The 26,747-nt window shown below is 43.6% G+C and overlaps 1 protein-coding gene across 3 annotated transcripts in view; it reads left to right on the forward strand.

Annotated features, from left to right (window-relative positions):
• The window catches only part of ADAMTS17 (ADAM metallopeptidase with thrombospondin type 1 motif 17), a 406,748-nt gene that overhangs the window by 94,741 nt on the left and 285,260 nt on the right, over positions 1–26,747 (forward strand). For all 3 annotated transcript variants that reach the window (XM_027520979.1, XM_027520980.1, XM_027520981.1), the window contains exon 7: positions 4,443–4,486. In XM_027520979.1, the coding sequence (XP_027376780.1) occupies positions 4,443–4,486 (44 nt within the window). The remainder of the gene's footprint in view (positions 1–4,442; positions 4,487–26,747) is intronic.

A 26,747-nucleotide genomic window follows, 5' to 3' on the forward strand; every position in this document is an offset into this window, starting at 1 on the left:
GTCAGTCATAAGAGGACAAATCCTTTGTGATCCCACTCGTATGACACACCTAGAAAAGTTAAATTCATTTAGACAGAAATGGTTAGTGGCCAGGAGCTGCGGGGAGAATGGAACAGGGAGGTGTTTAATGGATATAGAATTTCACTCTTCTAAGAGTTCTGGAGATGTTGCAGGACAATGTGAATATACCTGCAGTTCAGACACTGCAGAACTGTATACTTAAAAATGGGTAAGATGGTAAGTTTTACTGTCGTAGAACTTATTTTACAACAGTAAAAATCTTTTAAAATGTTCTTTTCTAACTAAGCACATTGGAGGGGGTGGTCCTGATTGTAGACTGGTTGTGGGTGCCGGTGAGGAGGATGTCTGGTGGCCTGGGAAGGCAAGGTGTCTTCAGCAGCAGGCAGAGACGCAGAGGCCTCGGCCCTGCCAGCATTGCCTCTCTCCTTTTCGAGCAATCTTGGTCCCTCTCGCTTCCGTGGGGCCACTGGACTAAACCAATGGTGCTGTCCGTCTCCTGGGTCCTCAGAGACGTTACACTGAAGCCCTCCTACAAGGACAGGGTGGCGGCCATGGAGCCAGGGCTGGAGGCCCATGGGACTGAGGTGCACCATTTAGAAATCAGAGGCTGTGAGCTGTGGTTCCCTGGGCTGGAATACTGATGGGCTGACATCTTCACAGGGAAGTCGGGTGCGAGGCAGCTGCCGCTGTGGACCAGCGGCCCTTCCCCCTGGAGTAATCTGCACTGAGGGTCTAACTGGAGGCCGTGTGTATTCAGGGGCCGTATTCAGGGGCCAGCATCCTCCGGTCCTGGGGCTGGCTGGTGTGGTTTCTTCGCCTTTTGTTTTCCATCTGGGCTGTGGCTGAGCCCGACAGCGTATCCTCCTGGGCGCCCACCAGCTGTACAGACGGCCAGCCGCTGAGAAGGGAGCATGACATGTCAAGCAGAAGCTGCTGAGACAGGAGTGGTGGGCACTGTATCTCCAGCAGCTGCAGCCCTGTGGGGCCAGCAGGGACCTCTCAGTAGATTGAGCCTGGGGACCAGGCGGAACATGCACAGACTGGGCCTCAGGGAGCTTCACACCTGTCGTGGCCTCACCTTTGGCTCCACATCTCCTCCAGAAAGCCAGGAGTTTTACCCCGGAGACCCAGGTCTATGCTCCTGGAAAATAGCTGTAGGGACACGCATGGCCAGTCCAGAGTGTGACCACTGGGACGTGTCCAGCTGTCCCTCCACTTTTTCTTCCCATGTGACTCCACCCAGTCCCTACCCAGCCCCAGGGATGGTCTTCTCTCAGCCTTTGGTCTTGCTTATGGGACAGATTGGTGGGTACCTGCGGCGTTACATTTTTAAACACTGGGGAGAGATGAGGCCACCAGCGAGCTGATAAGGCACGTTGAAAGTGGCCTGGAAATGTACACCAGTCATTTAGTAAAGGAGTCAGTATTTATTAAACCCCAACTGTATGCCAGGCAATAGGTGATATACAGAATTAGCTATGTAACTTGTGCCTAGTGCAGAATGAAAGCATGGGATCCCATGTTAAAAAATTGTTAAGAATTTCAAGACATTGAGCAGAGCGTTAAAGCAGGTTGGGGGATGGGAGGCTTCTGGGTGAGGGGCCTGTGTGACGGTACAGCTCACACATCCGTGGAGTCCGCTCTGGCCTGTAGATCCATGTAGCCTTTTCTTGAGGTAGAAACAGTGGAATGTGAATGTGAGCAGACGTAAAGGCTGGAGAGCTGCACTGCGACCCTCCCTTTTTTATTTTTTCTTTTCCATTTCTCTGTTGACTCCTGCAGCCCGTATTTGTGGGTCTGGCATGTAGGAGCCAGAGAACCTAGAGATGAAGCTGCCCCTGCAGGCGGATGGCTTTACTTTCCTTTTCTGAGAAAGGACCTTGAACAGGAAGGGGAGGAAAGATTTAGGTTTTGGTGACCCTTTCAAAGCAGGCCTCTAATTGAACTTGGCCCCCTGTGAACCCACCTCCTCGGGAGAAGCAGCAGGGGATGCTGCAGGGTCCATCGCTTGGGACCACCTGTTTCCCTACAGGGAAGCCGGGATGAGAGGGCACACCGTGCCCTTTAAGCGTCTTCCCCCAAGCTGGCCGGAGAGCCGGACAGGAGGAGGTGCGGCCGGTTCCCTCAGCAGCCCCGTCAGCCTGTTTAGTTCTCTCCTATGAGACTAATGCCCACACAGCCTTTCTCCCCTTGCCCAAGTGAAGCAATGCGATGACACTTTCAGTTGCTTGCTCTGGGAAACCCTGGAGCGAGGTCTCAGGCCAGTCTGGTGTGTGTGTGTGTGTGTGTGTGTGTAGTTTTGGAGGGGGTTGTAAAAAGCATGGGGGTCTTCAAGGCTTCCTTTTATCCTTTGTTAAAAACTGTTTTAAAATTGATTACCAAAATACATGTTTATTGTGAAAGATTGGAAGTGCAGTCAGCAGCACTCAGGTGGGTTGCCAAAGGCACTGCCCAGTTCCCTCCCGCTGTCTTTGCCCAGCTTCAGGGCCGCCCCTCCAAGCTGCCATACCCCACCGGCTGCCGCTTCCTCTGGGCTCACAGGATGTCTGGGGTGCCTGGCAGGCCTGAGGCAGTGGCCTCGACCAGGGTATTCTGTACCTCAGAACCCCACGTGGAATCTTCATGCCTACAGATCTGGACTCTGCGGTCTAGTGGGTAGGTAGAATAGCCAGCCTGAAGCAGAGCTGGTGCTGGGAACACGCAGGTTTTGCTCCATCCGTGTGGGCAGCCACGTATTGCTGAGAGGTGTTAGGCATGGGTTACATTGTTCCATTCTATGCTCAGTCATTCAGTTGTGTCTGACTGTGACCCCATGGATTATAGCCAGACTCCTCTGTCCATGGGATTCTCCTGGCAAGAATACCGGAGCGGGTTGCCATTTCCTCCTCCGGAGGATCTTCCCAATGCAGGGACTGAAGCTGTGTCTCTTGAATCTCCTGCACTGACAGGTGGCTTCTTCACCACTGCACCGCCTGGGAAGCCCAGGTTACATCATGGAGACAAATAGAACAGAACGTGCTGTGGGTTGGAGGGAGAGAAAAGGAAAGCTGATGGCATTACACTGCCTTCTTGCCATTGTCCCCAGTGTGAGTGGGAGATCCCTTCCACGAGAATAGATTTTTTTGGTAGACGGTGGGAGAGGAACTGGGGACATTGAATGCGGAAGTGGGGTGGGCTGTCCGAAAGGGAAGGCGGTGCACGGCCCGTGCAGGACTGCTGCTTGCGTTCTCAGCATTGCTTAGTGCCCACGTCGTCAGGCTGGCCCTGTTTGTCTGCCCAGAGAATTTTTTTTAAAGTCGAATGAGAAGAGGTGCCTTACAACGTGTTTCAGCCTGAAGCTTCACTGGAGTGGATGAGGGGGTGATTTCTCCCAGCTCCCACAGGTCCCTGTGGGTGGATGAGTGTGGGGTCAGGCACTGCTGTTCTCGCCAAGTCTTGGGCAAGATACCGCCTCAGACAGTGCTCTGGTTAGCTTCCACGTGTGGGCATTTATGGGCAGAAAGAAGGGTCCAGACGGAGCCCCTGGTGCCTGCAGAACCAGGGCTACACCAGATTTCGAGCATCTTTGCTTTTCATTTGTCCACAGCCACGCACCTGGGAGATCCTAGGGAGCTCTAAAGAACATAACTTTTTGTTTGTTTGTTTGTGCCACATAGCATGTGGGATCTTAGTTCCCTGACCAGGGATTGAACCCCAGTCCCCGGCGTGGGGAGTGTGGAGTCTTAGCCACTGGACCCCCAGTGTGTTAGCCGCTCAGTCGTGTCCAACTCATTGCAACCTCATGAACTATAGCCCGCCAGGCTCCTCTGTCTGTGGGATTCTCCAGGCAAGGATACTGGAGTGGGTTGCCATTCCCTTCTCTAGGGGATCTTCCTAACCCAGGGATTGAACCTGGTTCTCCTGCATTGCAGGCATATTCTTTACCATCTGAACCACCTGGGAAGTCCCAAAATATAACTTTTAGAAATGACTTTTTTGTTGTGTTCTCATGTAAGTGATGTATGGTCATTCAAGCATATAAAACTAATTCCTGCACAAGCAGAGTAACTTTGGAAGTCACTGTAGTGTGATGATACTGACAAATAATTGTCTCTGATAGATGATTTGGTAAGCATCTTCTGCAACTTCCATCATTGGATGGAGTCATTCCAGCAACTAAGTGTTATGTGTGGAATAGTTTAGTAATGAAAAGAGGGTCTTATGTGGGGTTTACTGGGCCTATCAGCTGGAAATGTGGCTAATCTTGGCAAAAAAAAAAAAAAAAAACACTGCTAGTTATTATTTTTCATTATAATTCATGACAAATAAAGTAATAACTTTGTTATCAGCAAGACAAGTAATCAAAATTAATTGACATGTTTTCTTCTCCCATTCTTGGAGGTACTGCACACCTTACTATGTCTTTTTAAAAATTTTTTTAGGACAGATTTCTGCGTACACAAAGATGAGCCTTGTGACACCGTTGGTAAGTTTAGAGTTAAAATAATAACTCTATACTCTCTGATAATGTGGACACTTGATAAGCCTTCCAGTCTGAAAGCGCCATCCTTAGAGAAGCTGTGCCTTTTCTGTTACCTCTTTTTTTGGTAAATTTGGTCTTTGATTTTATTTTACTTTTCTTCTTTCCTAAAAAGTTTTGCAATTTCTTATGGCAGAAGTCATCTAGACAGGGTTAATACGGGAGAAATGAAAAGTGCAGTCCGGGGGAGGAGCCTCCAGGCTGCCCCGAGGTGACTAGTTGGGTTGCACTTGGCTGAGCCTGTTGGTCACCAGTAAGGAGGGGGACCTCACTGAATTACACGATTGTCACGAGACAGAAGCTTCACCAAGTGTCTTCAGAGATGAGATGTGACTGCGGGGTTGTGGGACTGGTGTGTTCCCCCAGCCTTGGCCCCAGGCCCATCGCTTTCTGGTCGAACGGTAGCGATGCTGACCCGTAACACAGGAAAACACGGTTTCCCTCACCCCCGCCCTTCGGCCTGTACCACCTTCCCCACGTTCCCCTACACTGCTGTTTTCTTTCTCTCCTGTCCCCAGTTATGTCTGGCTTGCTCTAGACCCCTCATAGATTTCAAATTGGAACCGGTCTTTGGGTGCAGGAATAGAGTATTTGGTTTAGGGGAAATACCAAGAGGTTGCCAGTTTTGTCTGCTGTAGCACAAACTTCTGTTCACTAGGAGGTTGAAATATTGCACCATCAGAAGCACAGTTTGGAACTGAAATTATAGGAAAAGTGAAGGAAAATGGTATAGAATTGACTATATCTATTATTGTGAAATTCAGATATTACACAGAGAAGGCAATGGCACCCCACTCAAGTACTCTTGCCTGGAAAATCCCATGGATGGAGGAGCCTGGTGGGCTGCAGTCCATGGGGTTGCGAAGAGTCGAACACGAGTGAGCAACTTCACTTTCACTTTTCACTTTCATGCATTGGAGAAGGAAATGGCAACCCACTCCCTCGTTCTTGCCTGGAGAATCCCAGGGACGGGGGAACCTGGTGGGCTGCCGTCTATGGGGTCACACCGAGTCGGACACGACTGATGCGACTTAGCAGCAGCAGCAGCAGCAGATGTTACAAACCTGTGCTTCCCGTTGTGTCCTGGCAGCAGGTAATCCCGAGCCTTTGCTCTGGCTCTGCCACATATGAGCTGGGTGACCTTCAGTGAAGTGAAGTCACTCAGTCGTGTCCTACTCTTTGCGACCGCATGAATTATAGCCTGCCAGGCTCCTCTGTCCATGGGATTTTCCAGGCAAGAATACTGGAGTGGGTTGCCATTTCCTTTTTCAGGGGATCTTCCCAACCCAGGAATCGAACCCAGGTCTCCCGCATTGCAGGCCGATTCTTTACCGGCTGAGCCACAAGGGAAGCTCTTAGTAAATCTCCATAATCCATAAAATGGTCACTTTGGACAAGGTCTTTCCAAATCTTGTAGAATGGTAGCTAGCATTTATGTCGCATTTCAGAATTTAAAAATGATTTTTTTATACTATACTTTATCAATCCTCTAAAGTCTGAGAACTAAGTGTTAAAAACCAACTAACCAATCATGCTTTGTTATTTGGGAGCTGTCTCCATAATGGAATTACTAGACAAATGCAACGTATAGTAGGCTTCAGCAGAGGGTTAGCTGATGCCCGTCTGAGTCTGATTCACACTGTAGAGGACTGAGGACTGGGGTATGTCCATCTCTGGCAGTCCCCTGCCAGGACTGCCAAAGCATAAGCTACCTGGAGGACTGTCTGCTCTGTCCCAGTGTTCACAGGTCAGCTCTGACAGCTTTAACCCATGTGTTGTGTCCTTTAGCAGGGCTAGAGAGGCTGGGTCACCACTGTTAACTGAATGAAAGAATAAAATTGAATGCAAATGAATGGACGCCAATATTTTTGAGTGGTGTGCATCTGATGAAATGGTTTTCTTTCATGTAATTTAGAGCCAGCTTTAATTTTTTTGAATATATCTCTTTCATATCTGCACCGCAGCTGGCTCTCTCATGTGTCCTTCCCTCATCTAAACCACATCCCCGTGTGACCTATATTCATCTGCTAGGCAGTTATAGCAAAATATCACGACTGGGGGGCTTAAACACAGACAGTTATTGCCTCACAGTTTTGGAGGCTGGACGTTCAGAATCAGAACATCCACAGGCTTGATCTCTCCTGGAGCCTCCCTGCTTGGCTTGCAGATGGCCGTCTCCTGCTCGTGTCCTCACCTGCCTTCTTTCTGTGTATACCTGTGCCCCAAACTCCTCTTTTTATAAGGACACCACTTATATTCGATCACAGCCCCACTCTGATGACCTTATTTAAGCTTAATTACCTCTTCAAAGTCCCCGTCCCCAAATATCTCCACGCTGAGGGTTGTGGCTTCAACTTACAGTTTTGGGGAGGACATAGTGCAATCCATAATGTTACTCATTGACACTTAACCACATACTGTCAGTTTCTTTAAAAACAGTCACAAAACCCACATGGTGTTTGTTAGTATACATTTATCCTAATATGTCACAATTTACTTGTATCAAGTTAGCCAGTAAGAATAATGGGTGCATTTGATGAAAATAATAATTTGAACACTGGGCTTATGGAAGTCTTACAGCAGTCTCATCCAGTTTACTTCTATACTTTTTTACCTTCATATTTTGAAATGATTATAGAAGTTCTTTAAGCTGTCAAAATAGTACGGAAAAGTCTCTTATCAATCATTCGGCTTCTTGTAGTGACATCTTGCACAACTAGTGGATTTCCAAAACCAGGAAACTGATTGGCAGGATGCAGTGAACTAGACTACAGTCTTGTTCAGGTTTCACTGATTTTTGCATTCATTCATTTTAGGGTTTGTTTTTACCTGTTGTTCCATGACATTTTATCATGTGTAAATTCGTCCATCCACTTCAACAATCAAGAGCAAAACTGGTTCGTCCCTTCCAAGCAGTTCCCTTAGGCTGGCCCTGAATCACCCTTTCCTTCCCTGTCTTTCCCTAATCCTGGCTACTACTTATCCATAATCTGTCACTATGATTTTGTCATTCCAGCATCCCACAGAGTGGAAAAATAATCTGAATCACATAGATATGCGGTTGCCAATGCCAGGAGATTTTGAGCAGCTGCCTCAAATCTCAGAATCCAGCTGTAGTAGGAGGGGCTGTCCTGAGTCCTTTAGAAAATGAAATAGTCTGGTACCTTGAGAAACTGGGGAAGCTTGGTGTTTATCACATTTTATATTTGGTATGTAGTAGTGTTGTTTTTTTTTTTTTTTTTTTTTTGCCTTGTTGTTTTATTTAGGATATAACTTACAGGAAGTAAAGAGTACAAATCTTGATGGATTTAAAACATTGATGCCTATACTTGTTTTCTATCTTATTTATTGAAATAATTTTAAAGGAGTGTTTTGAGTTCAGTCTTAATCTATTTTTTAAAATTGTGGTAAAATATATATATAACATGAAATTTACCATCCTCACCATTTTTTAGTGGGTAGTTCAGTGGCATTAAGTGCATTGTTGTGTAATCATATCCCTGTACTCTCAGAGCAATACTCGTAATAAGACATGGAATGTTCTCAGCCCCCAGAAGGTTCCCTCATGCTTCCTTCAAGTCCTCCAGAGGTGTGCCTCCAAAGGTAACCTACTATTATACATGTTTAAATCCCTGTTTTTTAACAGTAATTTTAAAATAGTTTAAACTTCGAAGTTAAATTTGAATGATTCATTTGAAGAATCTCTGAGGTACTGAGTGGAGTTCGGGGTTCTATGAATAGTACCTCGCTCTACACTGCTCAGTCTGCATTAGCTCAGCTCCCCAGACAGGATTTCTGACTGTGGAGACAAACAGAAGGGCGTCTGTCAGAAGTGGGACTGACCCAGGCTAGAGGACCAGCTTGGAACACAGCTAGCACCTGAGGGGGCCCCGCAGGGTGAGGCCTGCGCAGAGGTCGGTGGCCGGGCTGTGGGGAATGGCCCCCTTCAGCCACCTTGTCCCCGCTTCTGAGGCCTGCCCTCGATCACGTGACTGCCTCTCTCTACCCTGACCTGAGTGGGGGCAAGGGGGCTCTGGCCCTTCGGGGAGACACAGGGGAGACCCAGGCACGTCCACCATGCGTGTGTGTACTGGGGGTCTGCCGAGAGGGTGCTTAACCAAGGAAGGATGGTGCTGACGGCCAAGGATGACAGTGCCCTCTGCACGTCTGAGCTTTTAGTAAAGACTGAAGCCCGAGACGCCGACGTGTCGTTTGTGCACATTGCAGGGTTCCTACTGACACAGGCGAGGGGGCTTCCCTGACCCCGATTCTAAGGCAGTCCTGACTCCTGCAGGGGTGAGGCCACACCAAGTGGCTCCACATTGGCCAGGAGCTTGGCTGAGTAGACAAGTGGACAGAGTTTTAAATAATTGTGCCAGGTAGACCCTCCCACCCTGTTAGGCTACTGTGGGAGGGAAGGGAAGATACGTAAGGGTCCCACTCACCTCCAGCTTGGGGGAAGACACACCCAAGGAGAACTGAAGACAACTCTTGAGGCAGGAGAATCTGGGAAAGCAGGCTTCTTCTCTAACAGAAGCAGCTGCTGCCTCACTGTGGTCCCTATGGGGCATATTTCAGACTTGCCTTTGTGGGGTGTGGCCTTTCCTCTGTTGAGTTGCTTCATCCTCCAGTACCTGCTTGCCTGCCACCAGCCTGATGCTGAGGGCTCCTAGGTGAGAAGAGGGTGCCGGGAAGTGCAGGGCTGTGGGCGCGGGAGATCTCTGAAGGCTGTGCTGATCCTTTGCTCTCCACCTCCCCCACCCCCAGGCCTCTCTGTGGTCCAGGCGTGATCAGCCATGTCTCTCCACAGCCTGGCTGACCAGACGCATCTTTTTTTTTCAATTTATCTACTTTTAATTGGAGGATAATTGCTTTATAATAATGTGTGGGTTTTTGGCATACAACAATATGAAGCAGCCCTAGGTATAAATATGTCCACTCCCTCTTGAACCTCCCTCCCACCTCCCAATCCATCCCACCACTCTAAGTTGTCAAAGAGCACTAGTTTGAGCTGATTTTATCATATAGAAAATTCTGCCTGGCTATCTATTTTTCATATGGTAATACATATGATTCCATGGTACTCTTTCAATTCATCCCACTCTCTCCTTTGCCTACTGTGTCTACAGTTCTGTTCTGTATGTATGCATCTTCATTGCTGCCCTGCAAATAGGTTCATCAGTACGATCTTTCTAGAGTCCAGGTATATGCATTAATATACGACATTTGGTTTTCTCTTTCGGACTCATTTCATTCTGAATCATAGGCTCAAGGTTTATCCAATTCTCTAGAACTGACTCAAATGTGTTCCTTTTGATAGCTGGGTAATATTCCATTTTGCATATGTACCAAAACTTCTTTATCCGTTCATCTGTCAATGGACAGATAGGTTGCTTTCATGTCCTACCTATTGTAAATACTGCTACAGTGAGCACTGGGGTACATGTGTCTTTTTCAGTTATGATTTTCTCAGGGTATATGCCCAGTAGTGGGATTGTTGGGTCATATGATAGTTTAATTCCTAGATTTTTAAGGACTCTCCATACTGCTCTCCATAGTGGCTGTATCAATTTATATTCCCACCAGCAGTGCAAGAAGATTTTCTCCACACCCTCCCAGCATTTATTGTTTGTAGACTTTTTGATGATGGCCATTCTGACTGGTGTGAGGTTACATCTCATTGTAGTTTGGATTTGCATTTCTCTAATAACGAGTGACGTTGAGCATCTTTTCATGTGTTTATTAGTCATTTGTATGTATTCTTTGGAGAAATGTCTGTTTAGGTCTTTGGCCCGCTTTTTGATTGGGCTGTTTATATTTCTGGTATTGAGTTGCATGAGCTGCTTGTGTATTTTGTAAATTAATCCTTTGTCAGTTATTTCATTTGCTATTATTTTCCACTATTCTGAGGGTTGTCTTTGCACCTTGTTTATAGTTTCCTTTAAAAATTTTCCACAGTTTATTGTGATACACACAGGCAAAGGCTTTGGCGTAGTCGATGAAGCAGAAGTAGATGTTTTTCTGAAATTCTCTTGATTTTTCTATAATCCAGCAGATGTTGGCAATTTGATCTCTGGTTCCTCTGCCTTTTCTAAATTCAGCTTGCACATCTGGAAGTTCTTGGTTCATGTACTGTTGAAGCCTAGATTGGAGAATTTTGAGCATTACTTTGCTAGTGTGTGAGATGAGTACAATTGTGTGGTAGTTCGAACATTCTTTGGCATTGCCTTTATTTGGGATTAGAATGAAAACTGATCTTTTCCAGTCCTGTGGCCATTGCTGAGTTTTCCAAATTTGCTGGCCTATTGAGTGCAGCACTTTTCACAGCATCATCTTTTAGGATTTGAATTAGCTAAGCTGGAATTTCATCACCTCCACTAGCTTTGTTCGTAGTGGTGTTTCCTTAGGTCCACTTGACTCCAGGATGTCTGGCTCTGGGTAAGTGATCACACCATCATGGTTATCCGGGTCATGAAGACTTTTTTTTATAGTTCTGTGTATTCTTGCCACTTCTTAATATCTTCTGCTTCTGTTAGGTCCATACCATTTTTATCCTTTATTGTGTCCATCTTTGCATGAAATATTCCCTTGGTATCTCTAATTTTCTTGACGAGATCTCTAGTTTTTCCCATTCTATTGTTTTCCTCTATTTCTTTGCATTGATCACCTAGGAAGGCTTTCTCATCTCTCCTTGCTATTCTTCGGAACTCTGTATTCAGATGGGTATATCTTTCCTTTTTTCCTTTGCTTTTCACTTCTCTCCTCTTCTCAGCTATTTGTAAGGCCTCCTCAGACAACCATCTTGCCCTTTTGCATTTCTACCTCTTAGGGATGGTTTTGATCACCACCTCCTGTACAATGTTACAAACCTCTGTCCATAGTTCTTTAGGCACTCTATTGATCACATGTAATCCCTTGAATCTATTTGTTACTTCCACTGTATAATCATAAGGGATTTGATTTAGGTCGTACCTGAATGGTCTAGTGATTTTCCCTACTTTCTTCAATTTAAGTCTGAATTTTTGCAATAAGGAGTTCATAATCTGAGCCACAGTCAGCTCCTGGTCTTATATTTTCTGACTGTATAGAGCTTATCCATCTTCAGCTGCAAATAATAGAATCAATCTGATTTTGGTATTGACCAACTGGCGGTGTCCATGTATAGACTTGTACCTTGTGTTGTTGGAAGAAGGTAATGGGAATACCAGACCACCTTACCTGCCTTCTGAGAAATCTGTATGCAGGTCAAGAAGCAGGAGATAGATCTGGACATGAAACAATGGACTGGTTCCAAATTGGGAAAAGAGTATGTCAAGGCTGTATATTGTCACCTTTTGCTTAGAATTCCAAATTCCATGGACTGTACAGTCTAATGGGTCACAAAGAGTCAGACACAATTGAGTGACTTTCAGTTTGGACTTTCCTGATAGCTCAGTTGGTAAAGAATCCACCTGCAATGCAGAAGACCCTGGCTTGATTCCTGAGTCAAGAAGATCTGCTGGAGAAGGGATAGGCTACCCACTCCAGTATTCTTGGGCTTTTCTGTGGCTCAACTGATAAAGAATCTGCCTGCAGTGTGGGAGACCTGGGTTTGATCCCTGTGTTGGGAAGATCCCCTGGAGAAGGAAAAGGCTGCCCACTCCAGTATTCTGGCCTGGAGAATTCCATGGACTATATTCCATGGGGTTGCAGAGTCAGACAGCTTCACTCACTTTGCTTATTTAACTTATATACAGAGTACATCATACAAAGTGCCAGGTTGGATGAAGCACAAACTGGAATCAAGATTGCAATGAGAAGTATCAATAACCTCAGATGTGCAAATGATACCACCCTTATGGCTGAAAGGGAATAGGAACTAAAGAGCCTCTTGATGAAAGTTAAAGAGGAGAATGAAAAAGTTGGCTTAAAACTCAGCATTCAAAAAACAAAGATCATAGCATCCAGTCCCATCACTTCATGATAAATAGATGAGGAAACAATGGAAACAGTGACAGACTTTCTTTTCTTGGGCTCCAAAATCACTGCAGATGGTGACTGCAGTCATGAAATTAACAGAAGCTTGCTACTTGGAAGAAAAGCTATGACCAACCTAGACAGCATATTAAAAAGCAGAGATATTACTTTGCTGTCAAAGGTCCATCTAGTCAAAGCTATGGTTTTTCCAATAGTCATGTATGGTTGTGACAGTTGGCCCATAAAGAAGGCTGAGTGTCAAAGAATTGATGTTTTTGAACTGTGGTGCTGGAGAAGATTCTTGAGAGTCCCTTGGACTGCAAGGAGATCCAACTAGTCTATCCTACAGAAAATCAGTCCTGAATACTCATTGAAAAGACTAATGCTGAAGCTGAGACTCCAATACTTTGCCCATCTGAAGTGAAGAATTGACTCACTGGAAAAAACCCTGATGCTGGGAAAGATTGAAGGTGGGAGGAGAAGGGGACAACAGAGGTTGAATGGCATCACCGACTCAATGGACATGAGTTTGAGTAAACTTCGGGAGTTGGTGATGAACAGGGAAGCCTGGCTTGGGGTCAAAGAGTCAGGCATGACTGAGTGACTGAACTGAACTGATAGTTTCCTTTGCTATGTAAAACTTTTAAGTTTAATTAGGTCCCACTTGTTATTTTGTTTTTATTATTTTATCTGTACCCTGGATGGTGGGTCACAGGATCTTGCTGTGATTTATGTCAAATAGTGTCCTACATATGTTTTCCTCTAAGATTTTGATGGTCTCTGGTCTTCCATTTAGGTTTTTAGTCCTTTTTTAGTTTATCTGTGTGTATGGTATTAGAAAGTGTTCTAATTGCATTCTTTTACACACAGCTGTCCTGTTTTCGTAGCACCACTTACTGAAGACTGTCTTTTCTTCATTGTGTATCTTGCCTCCTCTGTCAAAGATGAGGTGCCCACAGGTGCACGGGTTTATCTCTGGCCTTTCTATCTTGTTCCATTGGTCTATATTTCTGTTTTTGTACCAGTACCAGACTGTCTTGTTGACTGTAGCTTTGTAGTATAGTATAAAATCAGGAAGGTTGATTTTTCCAACTCTGTTCTTTTTTCTCAAGATTGTTTGCATATTGGGGGTCTTTTGTGTTTTCATAAAAATTGTGAATTTTCTTTTTGTTCTAGTGCTGTGAAAAATGCCATTGGTAATTTGATAGGGATTGCTTAGAATATGTAGTTTGCTTTGAGTAGTATGGTCATTTTCACAATATTGTTTCTTCCAGTCCAAGAACATGGTATATCTCTCCATCTGTTTGTGTCAGCTTTGATTTCTTTCATCAGTGTCTTTTAGTTTTCTGTATACAGCACTTTTATCTCCCTAGGTAATTTTATTCATAGATTTTTTTTTTTCTTTTTGTTGCAGTGGTATATGGGATTGATTCCTTAATTTTCTTTCTGAGTTTTCATTGTTAATGTATCGGAATGCAAGTGGTTTCTGTGTATTGATTTTGTATCCTGTTACTTTACTAAATTCACTGATTGCCTGTGTGTCTGCTTAGTCACCCAGTCGTATCCAAGTCCTTGCTATCCCATGAACTGTAGCCCACCATGCCCATTTGTCCATGGAATTCTCCAGGCAAGGATATTGGAGTGGATAGCAGTTCTCTTTTCCAGAGGATCCTTTCCTCATAGGACTAGGAACAAAAAAAGAATATTGCTTCTTGCTATTTTTATTCAACATTGCTGTGGAGGTTCTATCCATGGCAATTCACTGATTATCTCCAATAATTTTCTGATAGTATCCTTAGGGTTTTCTTTGTATAGCATCATATTATCTGCAAACGGTGAGAGTTTTACTTCTTCTTTTACAGTCTGGATTCCTTTTATTTCTTTTCCTTCTCTGATTGCCATGACTAGGACTTCCAAAACTATGTTGAATTATAGTGATGAGAGTGGGCAATTTTGTCTTTTTCCTGATCTTAGAGGAAATACTTTCAGTTTTTCACCATTGAGAATAATGTTTGTTATGAGTGTATTAAATATGGCCTTTATTATATTGTATTTATCTATGCCCATTCTGAAGAATTTTTATCATACATGGGTGCTGAATTTTGTCAAAAGCTTTTTCTGTATCTGTTGTGATTATCATATGACTTTTACATTTAAATATGTTAATATGGTGTATCACATTGATTGATTTGCAGATATTGAAGAATTCTTGCATCTCTTGGACAAACCCAACTTGATCATGATGTATGGTTCTTCCAAGGTGTTGTCGGATTCTGTTTGCTAGAATTTTATTGAGGATTTTTCCATCTATATTCATCAGTGATATTGACCTGTAATTTTCTTTTTTTGTGATGTCCTTATCTGGTTTTGGTATCAGGGTGATGGTGACCTCATAGAATAAGTTTGAAACTGTTCCTTCCCCTTCATTTTTTGGAAAGAGTTTGAGAAGGATAGGCATTAGCTTGTCTCTAAACATTTGATAGAATTCAACTTGAAACTGTCTGCTCCAAGGCTTCTGTTTTTTGGAGATTTTTGATCACAAATTCAATTTCAGTGCTTATGATTGACTTGTTCATAATTTCTATTTATTCCTGGTTCAGTCTTGGAAGGTTGAAGTTTTCTAAGAATCTGTCCATTTCTTCCAGGTTGTCTTTTTATTGGCATATAGTTGCTCATAATGGTCTCTTAGGATTCTTTGTATTTCTGCATTATCTGTTGTAACCTCTCCTTTTTCATTTCTAATTTTGTTGATTTGAGTCTTCTCCCTTTTTTTCTTGATGAGTTTGGCTAACTGTAACTTTATTTATCTTAAACAACCAGCTTTTAGTTTTATTAATCTTTACTTTTGTCTCCTTCATTTCTTTTCTGTTAATTTCTGTTCTGATCTTTATGATTTCTATCCTCATACTAGCTTTGGGGGTTTTTTGGTTCTTTTTCCTGTTGTTTTAGGGTAAAGTTAGGTTGTGTATTTTATGGTTTTTCTTGTGTCTTGAGATAGGATTGTATTGCTATAAATTTCCCTCTTAGAACTGTTTTTGTTGCATCCCTTAGGTTTTGAGTCATTGTGTTTTCATTGTCATTTGTTTCTAGAAATTAAAAAAAATTTATTTTGTTTTTTGTTTTACTGTGTTTGTTTTAATCAGCTTTAATGCCATAACAAGCAGTTAGTGGGATCTTGCTTCCCCAGCCAGTGATGGGGCCTGAGCCTCTGGGTTGGGAGTGCTGAGTTCAGGGCACTAAATTGCCAGAAAAGTTCTGATCCCAGGGAGTATTAATTAGTGATAACTCCTACAAAGACTCCAGCTGTACCCAAGACCCAGCATCACCAAACTTTCAGCAGCACTCAGTATAGGATGCTTGACCCAAACAACAAGCAAGATACACACAAACCTAATCATCTGCAGACAGACTTTCCACAGACACCCCTAAACATACCACCTCACACAGCCCTGCCCACCAGAGGGAAAAAACTCACCTCCTCCGACCAGAATGTAGGCACAAGTCCCTCTCAACATGAAGCCTAAACAAACCACGGGACCAACCTCACTCACCGAGGGCACAGACCAAAAGGAAGAACTACAACTATATAGCCTGGAGAAAGGGGACCTCAGACACAGTAAGTTGGAGTAAAAAAAAAGAGAAATATTAGGCAAATGAAGAAACAAGGTAAAAACTCACAAGACCAAATAATCGAGGAAGAAATAGGCAAACTACTTGAAAAAGAATTCAGAGTAATGGTAGTAAAGATTACCTAAAACCTCAAAAATAGAACAGAGTGCAAGAGTCAGTTAACACACTTAACAAGGAGCTAGAAGAAGTAAAGAATAAACAGAGACCAACAATACAATTACTGAAATTAAAAATACCCTGGAAGGAATCAGTAGCAGAATAACTGAGACAGAAGATAGATACATGACATGGAAGAGAGAACAGTGAAAATAACTGCTGAAGAGCAGAATAAAGGAAAAAGAATTGAGGATAGTCCCAGAGACCTCTGGGATGATATTAAATATATGATGATATTAAATTCAAATTATAGGGGTTCCAGAGAAGAAAAGTAAAAGAAAGGATCTGAGAAATTTTTTGAAGAGATTATAGTTGAAAATTTCCCTAACATGGGAAAGGAAATAGTCAGGTCCAAGAAGTGCAGAGAGCCCCACAAAGGATAAACCCAAGGAGAAACACACAAAGACACATACTAATCAAAGTAACAGATTAAACACAAAGAAAGAATATTAAAAGCAGCAAGGGAAAGCAACAAGTAACATACAAAAGAAGCCACATACAATTAACAGCTGATCCTTCAGCAGAAACTCTACAGGCCAGAAGGGAATGGCAGGATATATTTAAAGTACTGAAAGGGAAAAATCTACGCCAAGGATACTCTACCCAACAAGGATATCATTCAAAATTGTTGGAGAAATCAGAAACTTTACAGACAAGACAAAGTTAAGAGCATTTAGCACCACCGAACCAGCTTTACAGCAAATGTTAAAGGGACTTCTATAGGCTGGAAACACAAGAGAAGGAAAAGAACGACAAAAACAAACCAAAAGCAATTAAGAAAATGCCAATAGAAATATCAATTCAGTTCACTCTGTCATGTCCGACTATTCACAATGCCGTGGACTGCAGCATGCCAGGCTTTCCTGTCTATCACCAACTCTCAGAGCTTGCTCAAACACATATCCATTGAGTCACGATGCCATCTAACCATCTCATCCTCTGTTGTCCCCTTCCCCTCCTGCCTTCAGTCTTTCCCAGCATCAGGGTCTTTTCCAATGAGTCAGTTCTTTGCATCAGGTGGCCAAAGTATTGGAGCTTCAGCTTCAGCATTAGTCCTTCCAATGACTACTCAGGACAGATTTCCTTTAGGATGGACTAGTTGGATCTCCTTGCAGTCCAAGGGACTCTCAACTGTCTTCTCCAACACCTCAGTTCAAAAGCATTAATTCTTAGGCACTGGGCTTTCTTTATAGTCCAAATCTCACATCCATACATGACTACTGGAAAAACCATAGCTTTGACTAGATGGACATTTGTTGACAAATAATGTCTCTGCTTTTTAATATGCTGTCTAGGTTGGTCATAGCTTTTCTTCCAAGGAGCAAGCATCTTTTAATTTCATGACTGCAGTCACCATCTGCAGTGATTTTGGAGCCCAAGAAAAGAAAATCTGTCACTGTTTCCATTGTTTCCCTATCTATTTGCCAGGAAATGATGGGACTTGATGCCATGATCTTTGTTTTTTGAATGTTGAGTTTTAAGCCTTTTTCACTCTCCTCTTTGACTTTCATCAAGAGGCTCTTTAGTTCTTCACTTTCTGCTATAAGGGTAGTGTCATCTGCATATCTGAGGTTATTGATATTTCTTCCTGCAATCTCAATTCCAGCTTGTGCTTCATCCAGCCTGGCATTTCGCATGATGTACTCTGCATATAAATTAAATAAACAGAGTGACAATATATAGCCTTGATGTACTCCTTTTCCTATTTGGAACTAGTCTGTTATTCCATGTCTGGTTCTAACTGTTGTTTCTTGGCCTGCATACAGGTTTCTGAGGAGGTAGTTAAGGTGGTCTGTTATTCCCATTTCTTTAAGAATTTTCCACAGTTTGTTGTGATCCACACAGTCAAAGGCTTTGGCATAGTCATTAAAAACAGAAATAGATGTTTTTCTGGAACTCTCTTGCTTTTTTGATGATCCAACGGATGTTGGCAATTTGATCTCTGGTTCCTCTGCTGCTTCTTAATCTAGCTTGAACACTTGCAAGTTCATGGTTCATGTACTATTGAAGCCTGGCTTGGAGAATTTTGAGTATTACTTTGCTGGCATGTGAGATGAGTGCGATTGTGCAGTAGTTTGAGCATTCTTTGGCATTGCCTTTCTTTGGGATTGGGATGAAAACTGACCTTTTCCAGTGGCTTCTGCTGAGTTTTCCAAATTTGCTGCCATATTGAATGCAGCACTTTCATAGCAACGTCTTTTAGAATTTGAAATTGCTCAATTGGAATTTCATCACCTCTACTGGCTCTGTTTATAGTGGTGCTTCCTAAGGCCCACTTGACTTTGCATACCAGGATGTCTGGCTCTAGGTAAGTGATCACATCATTGTGGTTATCTGGATCATTAAGATCTTTTTTGTTTAGTTCTTCTGTGTATTCTTGCCATCTCTTCTTAATATCTTCTGCTTCTGTTAGGTCAATAGGAACATATATATCAGTATATGTGGATATATACAGTATAATAGGAACATATGTATCAGTAATTACTGTAAATATAAGTGAGTTAATCACTCCAACCAAGAAACACAGACTGGCTCAATGGATACAAAACAAGACCCATATATGTGCTGTCCACAAAAGACTCACTTTAGATCTAGAGACACATAGAAACTGAAAGTGAGAGGGTGGAAAAAGATATTCCATGCAGACAGACATCAAAAGAGAGCCAGAGTAGTAATTCTCATATCAGACAAAATAGAACTTAAAGAATATCAGGATAAATAAGGAAGGATCCTACATAATGATCAAGAGATCAACTCAAGAAGAAGATATAATAGTTGTATATATTTACGGACCTAAAATAGGAGCACCTTAATACATAAGGCAAACATTAACAGACATAAAAGGGGAAATTGACAGTAATACAGTATTAGTAGGGAACTTTAACATTTAACTTACACCAATGGACAGATCATCAAAACAGAAGATGAATAAGGAAACACAAGCTTTACATGACATATTAGACCCCATGGACCCAACTGATATCTTCAGGACATTCCGTCCAAATGCAGAAGAATACACTTTCTTCTCAAGTGCACATGGGACATTTTCCAGGATAGATCACATATTGGGTCACAAATCAAGCCTCAAAATAATTTAAGAAAGTTGAAGTCATATCAAGCATCATTTCTGACCACAATGCTATGAGTCTAGATATCAACGATAGGAAAAAACTGTAAAAAACACAAACATGTGGAGAGTAAGTAATACATTTCTAAATAACCAACAGGTTACTGAAGACCAGACACGTTTTAATTATGGTCAGGAGATGTGGGATGTTTGTCCTGCTCCTGTCCTCAGCTGTAGGTTGAGCTATGGTCAGGTTTTTTTGACAGCCTAATTCAAGGGCTTCCCTGGTGGCTCAGTGATAAAGAAACTGCCTGCCAGTGCAAGAGATGTGAGTTCAATCCCTGGGCCAGGAAGATCCCCTGCAGAAGGAAATGGCAACCCACTCCAGTATTCTTGACTGGGAAATCCCATGGACAGAGGAGACTGGTGGTCTACAGTCCATGGGGTCACAAAAGAGTTGGACACAACTTATTGACTAAACACAGCAAATTCAGGTTTCGTGAATTTAGTTTTAATTATCGAGATTTAGCTTTTTCCTTCCTTGGCCTCATAAAAGTTTTTAATTACTGGAAAATCCTCCCATTTACTCCCTCAGGAGAGGGATGTGATAATCCTACACAAAGGAAAATGGGAATACTCCACAACCTTGTGAACTACGTCACGCAGCAGGCCAGGGAGAGGCTGCCAAGGGGCTCTGAGCCCAGGTGGTGTCCTGGGGCCCTGCTGCTCTGGCTTGATGGTCCCTTCCCATCAGTTCAGTTCAGTTCAGTTGCTCAGTCATGTCCAACTCTTTGCGACCCCATGAATCACAGCACGCCAGGCCTCCCTGTCCATCACCAACTCCTAGAGTTCACTCAGACTCACGTCCATCGAGTCAGTGATGCCATCCAGCCATCTCATCCTCTGTCGTCCCCTTCTCCTCCTGCCCCCAATCCCTCCCAGCATCAGAGTCTTTTCCAATAAGTCAACTCTTCGCATAAGGTGGCCAAAGTACTGGAGTTTCAGCTTTAGCATCATTCCTTCCAAAGAAATCCCAGGGCTGATCTCCTTCAGAATGGACTGGTTGGATCTCCTTGCAGTCCAAGGGACTCTCAAGAGTCTTCTCCAACACATTTCAAGAGCATCAATTCTTCGGTGCTCAGCCTTCTTCACAGTCCAGCTCTCACACCCATACATGACCACAGGAAAAACCATAGCCTGGATATAGTTGTCCCCAAACTTTGATGGAGGACCCTTGCTTGTGTGACCCACAGCACTGTCACTGAGCTCCCTGAGAGATGTGTCTGAACCCAGGGACTATTCATAGATGTGGCCACTGACCGCCATGCAGCAGGCCCGTCTGTGAAGGAGGAAGGGAGCTTCACTGACAGGATAAGGGCGTCCAGGAATGAAGCAGCATCTCCTTCAGAAGTCTGCTTCAGGCCAGCCCTGCATGAGGCCACAGATGTAAAAAGTGCTGGGAGCCAGTGAGAGGTAAGGGAGGCTGGGGCTACAGTGTCATAACACTGCCCCAGCTGGGTTTTTATTCACTGCATGTATCAGGGAAGAAGAGAATTTTGAACTGTGTGATGTCATAATTTAAGGCTCAGGCAGGAAAAAAGTAAGAGCAAGTTTTGTATATGAAAACAGACATCAGTACGTATATATCTGGCTGTACATTATCCCCTCTACAGTAGTTACTCTAGAGGACCATTTGCTTATTCCAGTCCTGGTGCTATGGCTGGAACTGTGGACACTCCCTTGTGGATTTCCTTCAGAGTGAGCATTCATCTTCTCTGTTTTCATGGTGTTGCTCAAGCTTCGTTTTGGTTTGCAACTGGAGAGATGTCAAATGTGCTGTTCGCTGAGTGAGGCTGGAAAATGTTTGAGGTAAAAATACAAAAGTTTTATTAGTCAGTCTCGAGTTTCTTTGTTTCTGGGGGCTTTGCTATTTGTTCATTTTACTTTACTTTGTTATTCCTTGAGACTTTACAGAAGTCACAATTCAGTTTTGCTTCAAGATTGTTTGTTAGAAGTCCTCTCACATGATTGCCTTCTGGGGAAACTGCCCCATTTAATAAACAAGTCCTGTTGTGTCCGTATCCTTACCTCATACCCATCTCATGGGCATGGCGCACCCTGCTTCAGTTTCAGGCTTATCCACACTATGTCTTTTGTGTTTTCTCTGAGAAATTTGCAAAGGAGAAGGCTTAACATTTAATGATATATTAGTTGTCCCAAATCAGACAACTTGAGGTCTTCAACAAATTCATCTGTTTGTCAGAAATTATGATTATAATTATGTTCTTGACCATCCTGTGATTTTTTGAGAGGTTTTATGAAAGATTTTAATTTGGGGAATAAAATATGCATGTACCTAGCAATTAGGGGTTCGGACTATTTGGGCAAGTGCTGCCTTCTTTATCATACAATAAAAAAATAGGTCATTCCCTTAAGAGAGTTAGGAAAGTCACATTCTATCAATGTTAGGGCTTTGCTCCCTGTAAATTCAGCTTGAATTTCTCAGCTAATAGGATTACTGGGAAAGCTAAAAAGTATATACAGTCTTTTCTTGGTATCCACGGGATTAATTCCAGGACCCCTGAGGATACCAAAGTCCATGGATGCCCAAGTCCCTTATATAAAGTGGCCCGGTATAACTCGGCCCTCTGTATCCGTAAGCTCTGCATCTGCAGATTTAATTAATTGCAGATGGAAGGGCTGAGTGTACTTGAGTAAACTAACTTTTTCTCTCACCATTAAGCTTTTTTTAGGTAGAGAGTATTTAATGAAAAATGCCAATTAAGTCGTGTCTGGATGTTGGAGATGGACTTTTAAAAGATTCTTTGTAAGAGCTCCAATTGCCTGAGGAAAACAAAGGAGGGCAAGAAAGGGGTGGGCACAGAGGGTTTCCTGCTGGTCACCTTGGGCGGGTGTCCTGTGGCGTGGCCTGAAGAGCCTGACTGTGGTGAATAAAAACGTGACTGTGCATATGTATGTATACACTAGCCTAGGTGCATGTCTGCATGTGGAAGTGTGTGGTCTTTATACTTTCTGAACCTTAAAGTCTGCATGGTGGGGCGGGGGGGCGGGGGGGAGTTCTTTTGCACCTATGAGTTTCCACACAGAACACAGCCTGAACCAGGGCAGGGGATTTTTATTTGGGGCTTGGCAGGAAGTCCACACTGAAACCAATGGCCCCAGGGGACCAAGTTAAATTTTTTTTTTTCTTCTTCCTCATGCCAGGGTCATGACTAAAGTTACATAATGCTGAAATACTTTTAAAAATTGTGAAAATACATGGATATGTTTTTATGTGGGGTATCTTTGTTTTGTAACTACACAGAGACTACAGAACACTTGGTGATGCTTGATTGCCTTTTGGGCTGGACAGTAAGAGAGCTGAGCGAGAATGAATGGCCCCTGGAGGGTTCTGAGCCGTGGAGCCCCCCTCCTACCTTCAGGTTGGCGAGTGGGTGCCTTACAGAACTTTCCATAGGCCACTGGGCCATGCCTTCACAGTCTCTGTGCTGGGGTGGCCTGTGGGGGCAACTCTGAAGCAGATGCCCTGCCAGTTATGTAGTCCCTAACCTGTGAGAAATGTCAGTGCCATCTGTGTGCCAGCCACTGCCCTCTTACTTCGCATGGACCTCAGTGTGACCTCAGCAGAAGGACTGCTGTCTCTGTGTTCCCTGATGCTCCCATCCTCGTGGCCCAGAAGCGCTTTATGATGAGCTTGGAGTGAAGTGGACGCCTCTACACCTTGCTGAGTGGCTCTCACATATATGAGGCTGAGGCAGTTTGCTTGAAACACAGAACCCCTCCCAGCCAGGGGTAGACAGTGGAGAGTAGAGTCATAAATGGGAAACCAGGTCTTTCTGAGAAGCCATTTGTATAACTGTATGTCCCAAAACCCTCGGGAGCCTTCAGACAGCTTCTTGCCAGGAGCTGGATGAGCAGGCGGGAAAGGTGAGGGGCCAGGCTCCTACGCAGTGAGTCCTGCCTCAGCTAGCAAGGGCCCTGAGCTGGAGAGGTGTCCCTACGATGGCTTCCTTTGCAGGAACCCTCAGGGTGATCCTGTCCACCACCTCCGCAGTGAACACTGAATCATCCTCAGGGGCTGCGGCTTGGCTCAGTCCAGTGGTCTGAGCTTTGTCTCACAGGGAAATCAGGGCTCAAACCCCTCTTCCACCATTGTCCTTTATGAGTCCCCTGATACTTCTGGCTCTTCTCTTCTGTAAAATTGAGTTAATGATACCCAGCATTATTGTGAGAGTAAAGTGAGGTGATCAATAACACCCAATAGAATTCAGTTCAGTTCAGCTGCTCAGTCGTGTCCGGCTCTTTGCAACCCCATAGACTGCAGTGTGTCAAGCTTCCCTGTCCATCACCAGCTCCCAGAGCTTGCTAAAACTCATGTTCATCGAGTCAGTGATGCCATCCAACCATCTCATCCTCTATCGTCCCCTTCTCCTCCTGCCTTCAGTCTTTCCCAACATCAGGGTCTTTTCAAATGAGTCAGTTCTTTGCATCAGGTGGCCAAAGTGTTGGAGGTTCATCTCCAGCATCAGTCCTTCCAGTGAATATACAGGACTGATTTTCTTTAGGATTGACTGGCTAGATCTCCTTGAAGTCCATGGGACTCTCAAGAGTCTTCTCCAACACCACAGTTCAAAAGCATCAATTGTTCAGCAATCAGCTTTCTTTATGGTCCAATTCTCATATCCATACATGACTACTGGAAAAACCATAGCTTTGACTAGATGGATCTTTGTTGGCAAAGTAATGTCTCTGCTTATTAACATGCTGTCTAGGTTGGTCATAGCTTTTCTTCCAAGGAACAAGCATCTTTTAATTAAATGGCTGCAGTCACCATCTGCAGTGATTTTGGAGCCTAAGAAAAGAAAGTCTGTCACTGTTTCCATTGTTTCCCCATCTATTTGCCATGAAGTGATGGGACTGGATGCCATGATCTTTGTTTTCTGAATGTTGAGTTTTATTTATTTATTTTTTGAATGTTGAGTTTTGAGCCAACTTTTTTACTCTCCTCTTTCATTTTCATCAAAAGGGTTTTCAATTCCTCTTAACTTTCTGCCATAAGGCTGGTGTCATCTGCATATTTAAGGTTATTGATATATCTCCCGGCAGTCTTGATTCCAGCTTGTACTTCATCCAGCCCAGCATTTCGCACGATGTACTCTGCATACAAGTTAAATAAGCAGTGTGACAATATACAGCCTTGACGCACTCCTTTCCCTATTTGGAACCAGTCCGTTGTTCCATGTCTGGTTCTAACTGTTGCCTCTTGATCTGCATACAGAATTCTCAGGAGGAAGATAAGGTGGTCTGTTATTCCTATCTTTTTAAGAATTTTTCACAGTTTGTTGTGATCCATACAATCAAAGGCTTTGGCTTAGTCAATAAAGCAGAAAGTGAAAATTCTAGTGAAAGTCACTCAGTCATATATGACTCTTTGCGACCCCATGGACTATACAATCCATGGAATTCTCTAAGCCAGAAAACTGGAGTGAGTAGCCTTTCCCTTCTCTAGGGGATCTTCCCAACCCAGGGATCGAACCCAGGTCTCCCACATTGCAGGTGGATTCTTTACCAGATGAGCCACAAGGGAAGCCCAGGAATACTGGAGTGGTTAGCCTGTGCCTTCTCTAGTGGATCTTCCCCACCCAGGAATTGAACTGGGGTGTCCTGCATTGCAGATGGATTCTTTACCAACTGAGCTATCAGGGAATCCCCAATAAAGCAGAAGTAGATGTTTTGCTGGAACTCTCTTATTTTTTCTATGATCCATCGGATGTTGGCAATTTGATCTCTGGTTCCTCTGCCTTTTCTAAATCCAGCTTGAACATCTGGAAGTTCTCGGTTCATGTACTGTTGAAGCCTTGCTTGGATAATTTTGAGCGTTACTTTGCTAGCATGTTAGATGAGTGCAATTGTGCGGTAGTTTGAACATTCTATTGTCAATAATAACAACAAAGAACCTGCAGAGTAGAACAAGTATTGGAGAGAATGTGAAGAAATGGGAACACTTGTATACTGCTGATGGGGATATAAAATCGTACATCCAGTATGGAAAATAATATGGTAGTTTCTCAGGAAATAAAAATATGATCCAGAAATTCCACTTCTAGGCATATACCTCAGTGAAATGGAACTTGAACAGATAGTTGTTCATCTATGTTCATAATAGCCTTATTCCCAATAGCCAAAAGGTGGAAGCAACTCAAGTGTCCTTTTATACATACATGGAATAATATTCAGCCTGAAAAAAGAAAGGAATTCTGAGATATGTTGTAACATGGATAAAACTTGAAGATATTATGCTAAATGAAATAAGCTAGGCACTAAAAGAATTACTGTAATTCCACCTACTTAAAGTTCCTGGAGGAGTGAAATTCACAGAGATAGAAAACAGGTTAGTGGATGGCATGGGGTAAAGAGGAGGGCTAATGAAGAATTACCGTTTAATGGGTACAGAGGTTCAGTTTGAGAAGGTGGAAAAGCTCTGAAGGTGAATGATAGTGATGGTTGCACAATGATGTGAATGTATTAATGTCACTAAACTGTATACTTACAAATGGTGAAATGGTAAATTTTGTATAGTTTGCTGCTGCTGCTGCTGCTGCTGCTAAGTCACTTCAGTCGTATCCGACTCTGTGCGACCCCAGAGACGGCAGCCCACCAGGCTCCCCCGTCCCTGGGATTCTCCAGGCAAGAACACTGGAGTGGGTTGCCATTTCTTTCTCCAATGCATGAAAGTGAGAAGTGAAAGTGAAGTCGCTCAGTCATGTCTGACTCTTCGCGACCCCATGGACTGCAGCCTACCAGGCTCCTCTGTCCATGGGATTTTCCAGGCAATACTTTACTACATTTTTTAAAAGAGATGACCAAGGAAGCAAAGTGATTTTATTGACTAGTACTTCTTCTCAAATATTTCTTCCAAAAACGATGGTGAGAAAAAGTACAATTCACAGGGAAGGGGGTCCTCGTGCGTTTCTCCCTGGGAGGCCAAGGAGGTGATGTGGAGCTGCAGTAACTGCAAGGGGCCTGGGGTGGTGTGGAAAGCAGAGCAGAGAAGGAGGGAGGGGTGGAGGGCTGGGAGAGACAAGTCTCAGTGTGGGGAAAGAGAGGAGAGGAGAGGGCATTTGAAGAAGTGTTGCCTGGGGTTGAATTGGGCAGCCTTTCTGATGCTTTTGGAGAAATGCAAGTAGGAATTTAGAGGCCCTTTTTGGTTGTTAGGCTGTACCTCTCTGGCTTAGATTCCAGGGCTGGATTGGACCTTGCAAGAATTGAGACTTAGTGAAGTTACAGCTGATATTTTTGGACCTTGAGCCATCCTCACCTAAGTTTGGCACTAAAATCATCACTTTAGAATCAAGCCAAGAGTTTACTTTCCCAATG

Source organism: Bos indicus x Bos taurus, chromosome 21 (genome assembly GCF_003369695.1).
Source record: "Bos indicus x Bos taurus breed Angus x Brahman F1 hybrid chromosome 21, Bos_hybrid_MaternalHap_v2.0, whole genome shotgun sequence".
NCBI lineage: Eukaryota > Metazoa > Chordata > Mammalia > Artiodactyla > Bovidae > Bos > Bos indicus x Bos taurus.